Source organism: Abrus precatorius, unplaced genomic scaffold (genome assembly GCF_003935025.1).
Source record: "Abrus precatorius isolate BTA unplaced genomic scaffold, Abrus_2018 Scaffold3, whole genome shotgun sequence".
In the NCBI taxonomy this organism is placed as follows: Eukaryota; Viridiplantae; Streptophyta; class Magnoliopsida; order Fabales; family Fabaceae; genus Abrus; species Abrus precatorius.
The window spans coordinates 8,530,702-8,545,047 of NW_020874373.1; the positions used below are offsets into that span (position 1 = coordinate 8,530,702).

General features: G+C 32.7%; 1 protein-coding gene across 1 annotated transcript; it reads left to right on the forward strand.

The window, feature by feature from the left end:
• On the forward strand, window positions 1-4,084 carry LOC113862920 (calcium-transporting ATPase 12, plasma membrane-type). Its single transcript, XM_027496216.1, has one exon. The coding sequence runs from the start codon at window positions 68-70 to the stop codon at window positions 3,242-3,244; it is 3,177 nt and encodes a 1,058-aa protein (XP_027352017.1). The 5' UTR covers window positions 1-67; the 3' UTR covers window positions 3,245-4,084.
• Window positions 4,085-14,346: the final 10,262 nt, after the last annotated feature.

The window sequence follows — 14,346 nt, forward strand, 5'->3', positions numbered from 1 at the left end:
GTTCTTTCCTACTCATCTCTTCTTTAGAATAATTATAGCACTTTTCATTTTTGTCTTGAAGTCCACCATGTCTAGTAGCCAAAATCTGAAATATGAGGGTAACTCATTTCTCATTGACATAACCAGTGTCCTTACCGATTTCACTGTCAATTACACCATTAACAAAGCCAAGAAAAGGTGGCGTTTTGCTTATACAGCAATTTATTCTAGACGGGTCATGCTTTCCCTTGCCAAGGAGGTCATATCAAAAAGAAACAGAAACACCCATCCCTACACAAAAATCTTCCAAACACAGTCTTCCACTTCCAGCAGCACTCTTAATATAGTTGAGCCCTTAGTTCCCCTTCATGTGAACAGTGGAGCCGATCATTATTGTTTGGTTCCTGATGTTGACAAAGCCAAACTTGTTAGTATGGTTAAAGACAAAAACTTGTTAGCCCTTACTGAGTTTGGAGGAGTTGAAGGTGTTGCAAATATTCTTGGAACCCTTCCAGCTAAGGGAATCCTTGGCAGTGATGATGATATTTCCAAACGAAGTGGATTGTTTGGTTCCAACACTTACCAAAGGCCACCACCCAAAGTCTTCGTACACTTTGTACTGGAAGCTTTGAATGACACTACTATCCTGATCCTTCTTGTTTGTGCTGGCCTTTCCCTTGGTTTTGGCATAAAAGAACATGGACCTGGGCAAGGCTGGTATGAAGGAGGGAGTATATTTGTAGCAGTGTTTCTGGTAGTGGTTGTCACTGCACTCAGCAACTTTAGACAAGAGAGACAATTTTACAAGTTGTCTAAGATAAGCAACAACATCAAAGTTGTAGTTGTGAGAAATGGAAGGCCACAGCAGATATCCATCTTTGAAGTTGTTGTGGGAGATATTGTTTCCCTTAAGATTGGTGACCAAATTCCAGCTGATGGACTGTTCCTAACTGGCCATTCTTTGCAAGTGGATGAATCAAGTATGACAGGTGAGAGCGATCATGTAGAAATTGAGCTTTTGAAGAGCCCCTTCTTGTTGTCTGGTGCAAAGGTGGTGGAGGGCTATGCTCAAATGCTTGTCACGTCTGTGGGAACTAACACTGCGTGGGGCCAAATGATGAGCTCTATATCCCGAGACACCAAGGAGAGAACACCATTACAAGCTCGCCTTGACAAGTTAACCTCTTCTATTGGAAAGGTAGGCCTTACGGTCGCTTTTCTTGTACTCATAGTCTTGTTCATTCGTTATTTCACTGGAAATACAGAAGATGATAATGGTAATAAGGAGTTCCAGGGTGGTAAAACCGATGTGAATGACATTTTCAATGCGGTTGTGCGTATTGTTGCTGCTGCAGTCACTATTGTGGTTGTGGCAATCCCTGAGGGTCTGCCATTGGCTGTCACTCTCACACTAGCTTACTCCATGAAAAGAATGATGGCAGACCAAGCAATGGTGAGGAAACTCTCTGCTTGTGAAACCATGGGGTCAGCAACAGTTATATGCACCGATAAAACCGGCACCTTAACTTTGAACCAGATGAGAGTGACAAAGTTTTGGCTAGGCCTAGAAAATGTTATTGAAAACTTTTCCAATGCAATGGCCCCTAATGTTCTCGAGTTATTCCACCAAGGAGTTGGCCTCAATACAACTGGCAGTGTCTATAAACCTTCATCAGAGTCTGAACCTGAAATTTCTGGTAGCCCAACAGAGAAAGCTATACTCCTTTGGGCTGTATCAGATTTAGGAATGGACATGGATGAACTGAAGCGCACACACAAAGTTCTTCATGTTGAAACATTTAACTCAGAGAAGAAACGAAGTGGAATTGCAATAAGGAAACAGACCAACAACACAGTTCACGTGCATTGGAAAGGCGCTGCAGAGATTATACTTGCAATGTGTTCTAATTATATTGATTGTAACGGCATAGAGAAGTCCCTTGATGAAGAGCGAAGTAAACTTGAGAAGATAATTCAAGGTATGGCAGCTAGTAGCCTACGATGTATTGCTTTTGCTCACATTGAGATTTCAGAAGATATTGATTACAACGATAAGGATGCACATCAGGTCCTAAGAAAAGATGGCTTGACCTTGCTAGGCATTGTTGGCCTCAAGGATCCATGCCGTCCTGATGTCAAGAAGGCTGTGGAAACTTGCAAACATGCGGGAGTTCATATCAAGATGATCACTGGAGATAACATATTCACTGCAAGAGCAATTGCAACAGAATGTGGAATATTAGATCTTGATGGCCATGTAAATGCAGGAGAAGTTGTGGAAGGTGTGGAGTTCAGAAACTATACAGAGGAAGATAGAATGGAGAAAGTTGACAAGATCCGTGTGATGGCCAGATCATCCCCTTTGGACAAACATTTGATGGTGCAATGCTTGAAGAAGAAAGGCCATGTAGTTGCAGTTACAGGAGATGGCACAAATGATGCACCCGCCCTAAAAGAAGCTGATATTGGACTTTCAATGGGGATCCAAGGAACTGAAGTTGCCAAGGAAAGCTCTGACATTGTTATCTTAGATGACAACTTCAGTTCTGTTGCCACTGTTTTGAGGTGGGGAAGATGTGTTTATAACAACATCCAGAAATTTATCCAGTTTCAACTAACCGTGAATGTTGCAGCTTTAGTGATAAACTTTATAGCAGCAGTTTCTTCAGGAGATGTTCCCCTTACAACAGTTCAACTATTATGGGTAAATCTCATTATGGATACTCTAGGAGCTCTTGCATTGGCTACAGAACGGCCTACAAAGGAGTTAATGCAGAAACAGCCAGTAGGTAGAACTGAACCTCTTATTACTAGTATTATGTGGAGAAACCTTTTAGCTCAAGCTTTATATCAGATTGCTATTCTGTTGGTTTTACAATTCAATGGCAAGTCAATCTTCCATGTAAATGAGAAGGTAAAGGATACTCTAATATTTAATATTTTTGTTCTCTGCCAAGTTTTCAACGAGTTCAACTCAAGAAGTATGGAGAAACTTAATGTATTCCAAGGTATTCACAAAAACCACTTGTTTCTTGGAATTGTGGGGATAACTGTTGTTCTTCAAGTTGTGATGGTGGAACTCCTAAGGAAGTTTGCTGATACAGAGAGATTAACATGGGAGCAATGGGGAATTTGTGTTGGAATTGCAGCTGTGTCATGGCCAATTGCATTGTTTATAAAGCTCATACCTGTTTCAGATAGACCGTTTTTCAGCCACACTAAGTGGGTAAAATTATTGGCCTTAAAGATTAAGCACGCTTTTTAATTTTACCTACTCACACATACAAAGTATCATGAATTCCAAGCATCTTGAAAACTTAAATATATATTCGTGTATACTATGTACGGAAATTCATGATCCTTTATGTTTAAAACACGGGATCTTGAATTTCCTTATGTCTTATACTTAAATGTCATATATTTAGGTGTCCAAGATGTTTGGAATTTTAGCGAACACCTTTATTTAGTGTTAGGGATCATGGTAGGAGCAGCAGTTGAAAAATTTCTTCAAAGAATAATAATAACAGTAACATCCCCTCCTCTAACATGTGAAAATGAGGCCGGTGGGTATTAGGACACAGGTGATAAATTAATGTTAACGATTCCTTGGGATACCCAAAAAAGTATTAAAACTGTTTGGATTATGAGACCTTAAAATTGATATCAGCAAAGTTGCAAGCAGTGTTCACAAGCCTCTGAAGGAAGACTGTCATTTAATTTGTCTGTTAGCTTGTTACATATGCTAGAACTAGAAAGAAATTACACTATGGGATGCTGAACCTCATTACCCAAACTTCCAGAGTCAAGGCAAACTAAGAAGAAACAGGTTTCTTATGGGCACTTCGTTGATATTGAAGACCTGGTCCGAGCTAAAGATCAAATTTCATGTGATTAAATCTATATGTAGCATTGTCTTACTAAATAAGCTGTATGAAATCACTAAGTGTTGCTTGGTTATCCAATTACTATATATTAGATCTCCATGCAAGTAGACATGACTTGGAAAATTATTCTTACCCTTTTATGTCAACGTATTCTATACCCCTCTAACTAACGCTGACGATGGCTTTCTTTCTCTCCAGAATAAAATACACAAATACACAATCTTATTAGCATGAATTGGCAGGTCAACGTGACAGAAGTTATCAGAAAACTCGTTTTGCTTATCTTTCTTTTCTCTCTAATTTTCTGAGAAAATATAGCATAAGGACGTACTGGACCCGTGCAAAACATCTTGGCTCTCGTGGTTTATTATTATAATAATATAATAAAGCAATCCAGAGTAGTGAGGAGAGTATGATTATTTAATTAGGAAGCCTAATCAGAAAATGGTGCACCTTAAACAAAAATATGTATTTTATTTTATCTCATTTACAAATTATTTTTTCTCTTATTTATTACTTTAGTATTTCCAAGAGCTTGTGGAGTACCGTCAACTTGCATCTCAAGATCTCTCTGAATCATACGAAGATGTTATTCAGGAAATGACCAAAATAGAGAACCACAAACACCCAGAAACGATGATGGAGAAGCAGAGTAAACGCAAATTTTTTATTTTGTGCACCACAACCGTTAATTAATAAATATTTATTTATGCTCATAATAATGTGATAATCGTCGCTCTTCAAAACATGCTGTGCTCTAACTAATAAATATTTAGCACAAATATGCTTTTTTTTATTTGTTTGAATTTTGAATGGCGGTGCGTCGGTTTAAATATTTTTAAAAATACTATATTTTAATATCTATTTTTTAAATTTCATATATAAAAAAATATTCCTATTATATTTTGATTAATTGGATTATAGTCCATTATCGTACAGTCATTTGTTCTTGAAAAGGAATGAAATGAATACTTTTGAAAAAAAAAAACAAATACAGAATTTGGGGCGTGTGATCTGGTCCTTTTTTACTAATTCAATGTTTTTAAGTTTTATATATAAAAAATATTATTTTTTAGATGTGATTTTTTTCCAAATCACTTCGTTATTTTATTATTATTTTACTCATATTAAAGTTGCAAACAAGAATATTACCAATATGCAAAGCTGATGAAACACGTGTAAATGGATAAATGGCGTTTTATAGTTGGAATAATATGCTTAAAAGGAAAACAAGTTTCATCGATTTACACTTTCATTAAATGACATCACTATCTAAGCTATAACACGTCGTTTTCACTTCGAATATGTTTTTATCATTTCCTTTTAATGTTAGAAACAAAATTCACCGGTAATGCCAAATTTACAAATTAAAGTTAAAATTTATTTTTATTCCCTATTCCCTATTTTAAATTTTATTAGAATTAAGTTTAAACAATTAAAATTATTATTTTTATTAAAAAAAGAAAGTAATTATTATTTTATAGGATAAAAAATTTGAAAAAATTATTTTCAATAACACCTCATTAATTTGGGATGTTTAAACTCAATCCATGTGACTCAAATTAGGAGTATTCAATAAACAATTGGATTTGGAATATTTTGAGATTAAAAAATCATTTAATTTGATTATAGATAAAAGTTATAGATTGATATAAGAATAAAATCAAATTCGAACAGAGTCAAATCAATATTTTACATTTGGCTTGGATTTTTTTAATTTTTGTTATTATTTTTTTATTTTGATTATATGTATCATTTATTAGAGGGAATATTTTTTTAATTAAGATTAACTGGAAGCTAATACCACATATTAAGATAGAATGATAGTGGATCCATATATTTGGTTGGTTAGTTTTTTATTTTAAAATTTTTTTAAACATTTTCATTAATAAATAAACAAAATTTTGTTAATTAAAGTATGAATGAAACATTAATTAAATAATTTGTTTTAACAACTATTTTTTTATTCAAAAGACAATATTTTTAAATAAAAACTCAAATATATACTAATTATAAAAAGATAATCAGAAATATTGAATCTGATCATAATTTACAACCTAATTCAGGTTTTAGTTTAAATATATTAATATATTTAACAAAATATACAAAACAAAATTTATATTATTTTTTTATAGGCAAAATAAATCTTATTAAAAAAAGTTTAAGGAGAACTCAAAACTCATATACACAAAAAATTATTTACTCAGAGAAATAAAAAGCAAAAATATACTTATGCAAAATTAAGACAGATGCAATTTCATGGGTTTAAATATCAATCAGCTAACATAATAGCTTCTCCCTTACTAACAAGTGATAACCATTTCCAGGATCTCAGAATAATAGAATCTAGGACTTCCCTCTCATCCAAAACACCATTGAAAAATATAATTCTATTTCTATGCAACCACAAAGACCACATTTTACTTACCCAAATAATTAATAAGCATATTCCTTCTCTTTTACTACAGCCAACACCAACCCAAGAAAGCAAGTGAGTCGATAAATCTGAAGGTAAAACCAGTGAGAATCCAAGCCAACGCGCAGTAAAGTACCAGATTTGAGATGAAACTGAGCAAGTTAAAAATAAATGAGTTGGAAGTTCCTCCAAACCATGACAGAAACAACAAGTTATATCATCAATTTGAACACCACAGTCAATCAATAAACCTTTACAAGGAAGTGCATTCAATAACAATTGCCAAGAAAAAACCAGATACTTAAAAGGGACCTTCCCTCTCCATAGCCTTTACAAGGCATCTGCCGTACACTGATCTACACTATTAGGACCATCAAAAAGTTCAAATAGCCATGAATACGCAGATTGCACTGAATAACAACCTGAAGAATCTGCCCTACATACCCATTTATCTTCTTGTAGTAACTTAATAGAAACTCCATCCACAAGCTCTAACAAAAGATTAAAGCTCGAGATCTCATGTTGAAAGAGTCCTCTTCGCCAACTAACATTCCAAACTCATCTAGTGCCATCATGAAAATCATTCTCCAATACACGTGATTCAGCATTTCTCGCCACTGCAAATAATCGCAGAAATGCTTCACACAATCGCACCTCTCCTACCCACTTATCTCTCCAAAAAAAGGTGTGTAAACCTGCACCCACACTTCTATCAAACTTCTCATCCAGCCATGAATTCCCTTGATGAATAACCTCCAGCAAATCACGCCACCACAAAGAACATCTGTTGTGAACTGATGAATACTGAAGAGAAGAAGCTAATCTTCCATATCTAGATTCCAACACCCGTACCCACAATGAACTAGAACAGTTAACACCTCGCCACAACTATTTACCAAGAAGCGCCCAATTAAACCACTGCACATTCCTAATGCCCAAGCCACCATTCTTCTGCGGTCTACATACAGTTTTCCATTTCACCCAGGGAATTTTAGATCCATCCTTAACACCCTTCCATAAAAAATTCCATTGGATAGTGACAATTTCCTTTATTACCGACTTCGGCACCTTAAAAAAGGATAACGAGTGCAATGACATAGAATTAAGAACGGCATTAATCAAAGTCACCCTACCTCCAATTGATAAATACCTATGCTTCCATGACGCTAACCGCTTTTTAAGAGCCTCTAACACACCCTTCCATGCACTAGACTTTCTCGGGTTAACACCTAACTGTAACCCGAGATACTTTAATTGGAAACTACCAATCTTACAATGTAGGAACTCCGCAGCCAAGTTTTCAAAGTCATCACCAGTGTTAATCCCTAATACAAAAGATTTATGGAAGTTAATTTTCATACCTGACATTAATTCAAAGCTACGCAATACTGCTTTCAAAGTCCACAAATTCTGCACCGAAGCCTCTCCCATAATCAATGTGTTATCTGCAAACTGCAGCAAAGAAATATCTGGTCCCTCTTCCCCAATCGTCACACCAGAGAACAACCCACAAGTCACTGCCTTCCGCATAAGAACTCCTAACCCTTCCGCTGCCACAAGAAAAAGAAAAGGGGCAAGAGGATTCTCCTGTTTTAGGCCCCGCTCAATATGAACCTCCAATGTAGGACAACCATTAATCAAAGCTGATAGGCTTTCCCCACACACACAAGCTTCCATCCAACTGACCCATTTGTCTGAAAATCTAAAGCTACGTAACATAAACAAAAGATATCCCCACTTTATCGAATCATACGCCTTCTCATAATCAAGCTTTAACACAAAACACCTCTTATTATACCTCCGCACATAATCAACTGCTTCATTAGCCACAAGTACACTATCTAACATGTTCCTTCCCGGGATAAAGGCTGATTGTTCTTATAAAATTATTGAATTCAAAACTCCTTTCAACCTATTTGCCAAAAGCTTGGAAACAATCTTATAAAGACAACCTAATAATGAGATAGGCCGAAAATCAGATATCTGTTGTGGGCAAGACACTTTTGGCACAAGTGCTACAAAATAAGATAATAAAGACCTAGGTAGCTTCCCATTTCTACAAAATTCAGTAAGCATACCCATCACTTCTTCCTTGATCACTCCCTAAAACCTCTTAAGGAACACAAAATTGAAACTATCAGGCCCTGGACTTTTATCACCCTCACACTCCAAAATCATCTTTCCCACTTCCTCCTCCGAAAAAGCATTAACAAGCTCCTCATTCTGTAGAACAGAGACTCTTGGTAAATTATTAATATTAATAGTAGGTCGAAGCCAACTTCTACTACTAAAATGAGCCGCAAAATAGGACATCACACCTGTTTTAATCTCATTAACTTCTTCGACACATCTCTCTCCAATTTGGAGCGCATGTATATTATTTCGTTGCCGCCTCCCATTAACACATAAATGAAAGAACTTTGTATTTAAATCACCCTCTTTCCCCCATCTCACCCGAGCTTTTTGGGCTATGAGACTCTCTCTATTCTTCCTAGCCTTCCAAATATCACCCACCAACATTTGTTGACGCTTCTTCTCCACATCGAAAAGTTCTATCATAGAATTTTTATCATCAATCAAGCTCAACTCAGTTGTCAAATCAGAGATCACCTTATCAACATTTTCAAATACCTCAATATTCCATTTTTTCAATGCAATCTTAATTTTATGATTTACATCAATAAATTTTATGCATATTATTTATAATAATATAAATAAGTTAAATTTTTTAAAATAATTTTATTGTTTAAAATAATTTCTTTATATATATATTACTCCTTATTCTCCTTTATCTGCCGAGTTTTGGAATATTTTCTTTGAGTAAGAGCTTCCGATTCAGAAGTGGCTAACTATTATTTGGATTAGAAATGACTTTAGAGAAAATTTATCTCCTGTCCTTAATGTGCAAAATCCTATTCACTCACTTTCTGATCTGATTACTAAGATTAGGAATATGTTTAAACATTTCCAGTTTGTTAAATTTGAGCATGTGTATAAAAAAGTCAACCAAGGTGCTAATCACTTAGCTAAATTAAGTCTTAAAAAGTTTTTTGTTTTCTTTTTATATGGTCACTCTCTCTCCCTCCTCTCCCTTTTCCTTTCTTTTGCATGGATTTTTTAAGTTTTTGGTTTTCTAGATTGGGACCTTGATTTTGTTTATATTGTTTGAGCTTTTTAATCCCTTTAAATATAAAAATATAGTATTTTATTTTTAATTATTAATATATTTCTAAAATATTTTTGTATTACACAAGTTACTAACTAGTTATATTAAGAAAGAAGATTGACTTTTGAAGCGTTTAATTCAAGCGTTTAATTTTTTCATTTTTTTTAACAAAAATATTCTAAATTCCTAATATCTTCTGTCTCCAAAGGTGATAGAAATTTTTGAAGTATTTTTATCCAAAAAAACCGAAAAACTTAGATGTTAAAATAACTAAAATGTTTGTTCGCACACTTTGAGAAAAATATAAAACATTGCCTTACATACTTTTAAAAATTAAAGTCTAAAAAATATATAAAAGGTAAAATAATTTTTTTCTAATATTAATAATATAATAATGTCAAGTAATAGAGAAAGTAAGTACATATAATTTTTATATTATTAAAATTGTATTTCATTTTATGATTGTCATAGTAGACTTATAATATAAATTTAATTTTTCTTTAGATAAATAGTAATGCAAAGATGCTAACCCAACGCCAGAATATTATTGTAGTGATAAAGAGAGACTTCTCACGTGGATGCAAGATGACATGTATATATATCTCAAAAGCACCAACATTATTTGGACGTGGGAGATCTTGTCACTCAAAATCCTAACAGTGATATCTTATACTATGCAGTCAAGATTCCACAACATAATTTGACACACAAAATGGAAAATTCAAATATGCTTTACGTAATTATTATTATAATTGTTGGATTATGATCAAGATCAAGTTTGTTTCCTCATCTAACAAAGGTCTCCAAGTCCTAATAGACGAAGGAAAAATTTGGACATCGAGAAGATAACATGGTGTTAAATGTAGTGAAAGGACCAGGAGCACTCATATTTATTTTTGAATACGTAAAATCAGTAAAATTCTCAAACCCAATTGAAAAAATATACGTTTCTGTTTCCTTGTAAAAATTGTACGAGTAGAAGATGTGAATTGGTACACTTTTGCAAACAATATGGAGGGAAAATGACACTAATTAATCTTACTCATGTAATTAAGTTTTGAATCAGAATGCAGAATCACGTACTTCATTTTGCTTATCTTCATGGAATCCTCAACTGGGGCTATAAACTGGAGTAATAAAAGCTAGTATATGTCATGCAAAGTAATTTCCTTTCATGATTTCAAAAAGAGGTGAAGCTGTCACATGATCTAATCCTTTCTTATTTAAATTAGAGGAAAGTATAGATCATGCTGGCAGCTTCAACTGTTTTTGATCCACGATCTTTCTTTCACATTTTGCAACCAAAAGAAAGAAAGAAAAAGAAGGGAGAAAATTTGATAACTCTTCATTTGAGATAAGAAGTTTATAAGACAATGAGGATATAAATAGTGTGAAAGTACTCCAAAGAATGAGAGAACCTTGTGAATTCGTTTTCAATTGGTAGTTATGAACCCCAAAAGCCAATGATACAAGAAATAAATTAATTAATCATTGTCCTTTACATAATAAAATAATGATTGGTGTTAGCATGAATAGGACAGGTGGCCGTGGTCCAAAGTAGACAATTTGAAATATTATCATGCTCAACCCATTCATCAAAGACTTTGAGTAGTTCCAAGAGAAGAGTTTACATCAACCAAAGTAAAAGTGCCAACCACTATGTTTATGGGGACCATTTACATGGCTTCCTACAAATGCAACACAAAAGAAAGGTAGTATCTCAACACAGCAAAGTAGTGTTGGCAAGAGGGTAAATAAAATAAAATAAACAAAGTCATGTCAGTACTTTTTTCTCTTGCACCCACAATTAATTTCATTAATTGGTCTTAAGTGTGGTTTTTTTTTTTTAACTAGAGTATCTTATCTTTGTTTTAGTGATTGAAGAACAGGTTCTTTTACTTTATACACAAATGCTAGTTGCTCCAACCGAAATAAAAACAAAAAACTAATTGTTACTTGTCAGGGACTTAAGCTTTGTTTGTTTAAGTTTTGGTTTAACGCAAAAGACATGATAGCACGGCCCTAGGTAAGGTTTGACAAACAGACACATTTTGGAGAGATGAAGAATTTTGTTCTCCTTTTATTTAAAGTTGAGTAAAATTATTAATTTTTAATCATTAAATATGATGGAAATAAGTAGATAAATTAATCTAAATCATATATTTTTATTAAAAATATGTTATTTTGTATTGAATTATTGAATACACATGACATACTATTTTTGTTGTCAGACTTTATCTACCCTTCTATCTATCTGGTATCTTGCACATTAAAATGTAAAAGTGACTATGTGGAGTGATGTCTACTCCACCAAACAAAAAGGTAAAACAGCTATTAGCGAAAAAGAATGGTATTAGTCTGATCGTGAAACGAAACATGCATGTAAACTTGTATAGATTCTGATAAAAGTTTATTTTGATTTGGACATTATGTTTTGTTCATTTTTGTCTCAATGTGTCTTTGGTAGGTCGGGCAGATGAAACCAATAGAAGCACGCAGAGTCGTCCCAATTAGTGGAAGTGCAAATTAAAACACAATATTTTACGTAAAAAGTTTCCAACGTGTTGGCTTCAACCGCCATAGAGTATCTACCAAAACTTACAACCACAACTCAATAGAATTTTATTCTCGTGTAGATTACCCAATAAAGTGTATTGCCATCAAGTGATAGAATATTATAAACCTTTTCTTTTTAAGTATGTTCGAGAACATCTAACAAGTAATATGAGTATATCTTGTCATTTTTTATTTAAAGGTTTTTTGAAGTGTATCCACAATAAAAGTTTATACGTAATAATTTTTTAAAATTTATAAAATATTACAAAATTTAATCCATTAATAATATTAAATATGATAGTTTTTTACCAAAAAAAAAAACTATTATTTATTGTTTTCTTGCTTTATATCTTTAGACACATGTTAGAAAAATAATAGATAATTCTACACGCTTTAAAATTTTACGTTTACAAATTTTCTCTCTATATACATATTTAAGTAATGAAGTTCTTTTTTATAATTGACATGTACTAATTTACAAGTTAAATAAGTATAGAAACCACTAAATATGTTATGATTTGTTTCCACCCTTAGAACAAATTCTCAACCCGATAAACAACAAATGTTATGCTCTCAAGAGATAAAATTCATATTAGACTGAAGTTTGTTTTTATCCACACGATTGTTGACGAAACACTGCACAAAAACCTTGTTTGTCAAGCCCTACTTCAAGAAAATAAGAGAATTAATAATATTTTTGTTAATTTTATTAATTTTCAAAGTTAATTTAAAGCATATAAGATAATAAATTTTTAATAAAAACATTTATTACATCTTAATATTTTTGATATAATAAATGTTCTTTTTAACTAAAAAAAATTACAATTAATTGCTTAAAATTAGAAACTAGAGTTTTTTAATTGGTTACGAAATGTTTAGGCGACTTATCATGATAACTCACCAAGAAGTATGCGAATCACTTACAAACAAAATTCTCTTATCTCCGCAGTGAAATTTGAAATGGCGTTTAGGGCTTAAAATACAATCCCAATCAACATTTTTTTTTTTTAAAGAAAAGGGCTTTAAATCCTGTTTAAAGTGCTTATATTATTTTTAAAACCTATTTTATAAAACTGTTTTGGAAATTATTTAAAAAATAAAGGAAAGAAAAGTTGGTGTTGATTTTGGACTCCAGCTGAAAATTGTGCACACACAGAAACGAATAGAAAGAGAGAAAATTGGAGTCCGCTGAAAACTGTTAATAATTCAAACGATAACATATACATGGGATTGGTGGGCAGTTGGCCTTTATCTTTGATAGACAATAATGATTGAACATGGATTCTAGGTGGTCAACAATGATGGTGGAGCACGAGGCCACAAGAAGATGGTGATGCATATACGCGTTCATAGAACTGAACTACATCCAAAACAAATATTTGATGATTTCAAATTTAAAAAAGACAATTAAGCTCTGTTTGGTTTGCTTATTTTTTGTTTTTATTCTCAATGAAAACAGAAAATAGAAAAGAAAATATGTTTGGTTGTATTTTAGAAAATTATTTTTTTCAAAATATGTAGGCATGTTAGACCTTATTTTTCAATGTATATGTCATCAATCATATTTCCACTTAAGATCCTATTAATGTTCTAAATGATGACATTAACATGCGTGTAAATTATTCTCGTTTCTTTTTCATCTCATTGGCTACTGAATAAAGTTATACGTGCAGGGAAACATATCTTCAAACGGAAACCTCATGGAATTGGACCAAACCCTTTTTCTTCTCAATAAGATAATAAAAACTTCTGAGAAAAAGTATAAGATAACTTTTATTTTCGGATAAATTTACTTTATTAGTGATTTTTAAGAAACAATTAAGTTAAGATAACACATTTTTTTATATATTATAAATCATAGAAAAAAATAGTTTCATTGCATATATTTTAAATTATCATGTATATTATTTATAATTTTGACAATTCTCCATCACAATTTCATTAAAATTTCATAGTTTAGTTGATGTAAACAGCATTTGCGAGAAAGAAAACAAAATGATATAAAAGGTTACTAAAACAGTATAGTGGACACACACACACACACACTTATTTCTCATATCGAACATCACTTTTAATTTAATATTATTTTTCATAATAACACTTCAACTGCTAAGAATAAAATTATTCTAAAAATATTTCTTGTCAAGAATTTTTCTTAAAACATTAAATACAAAATTTGAAAACGAATATAAATGAAACGTGTATCATGGATTCTGGAACTGATCCAATAGTATATACACGAGTCCATGACCAGCTTCACATGTACAGACAAAGCAAAAGAGAACTATGTTTTCGCATGTCTATGGACACTCATTCTTCAACATATGTACGGCAAAAGATTACTA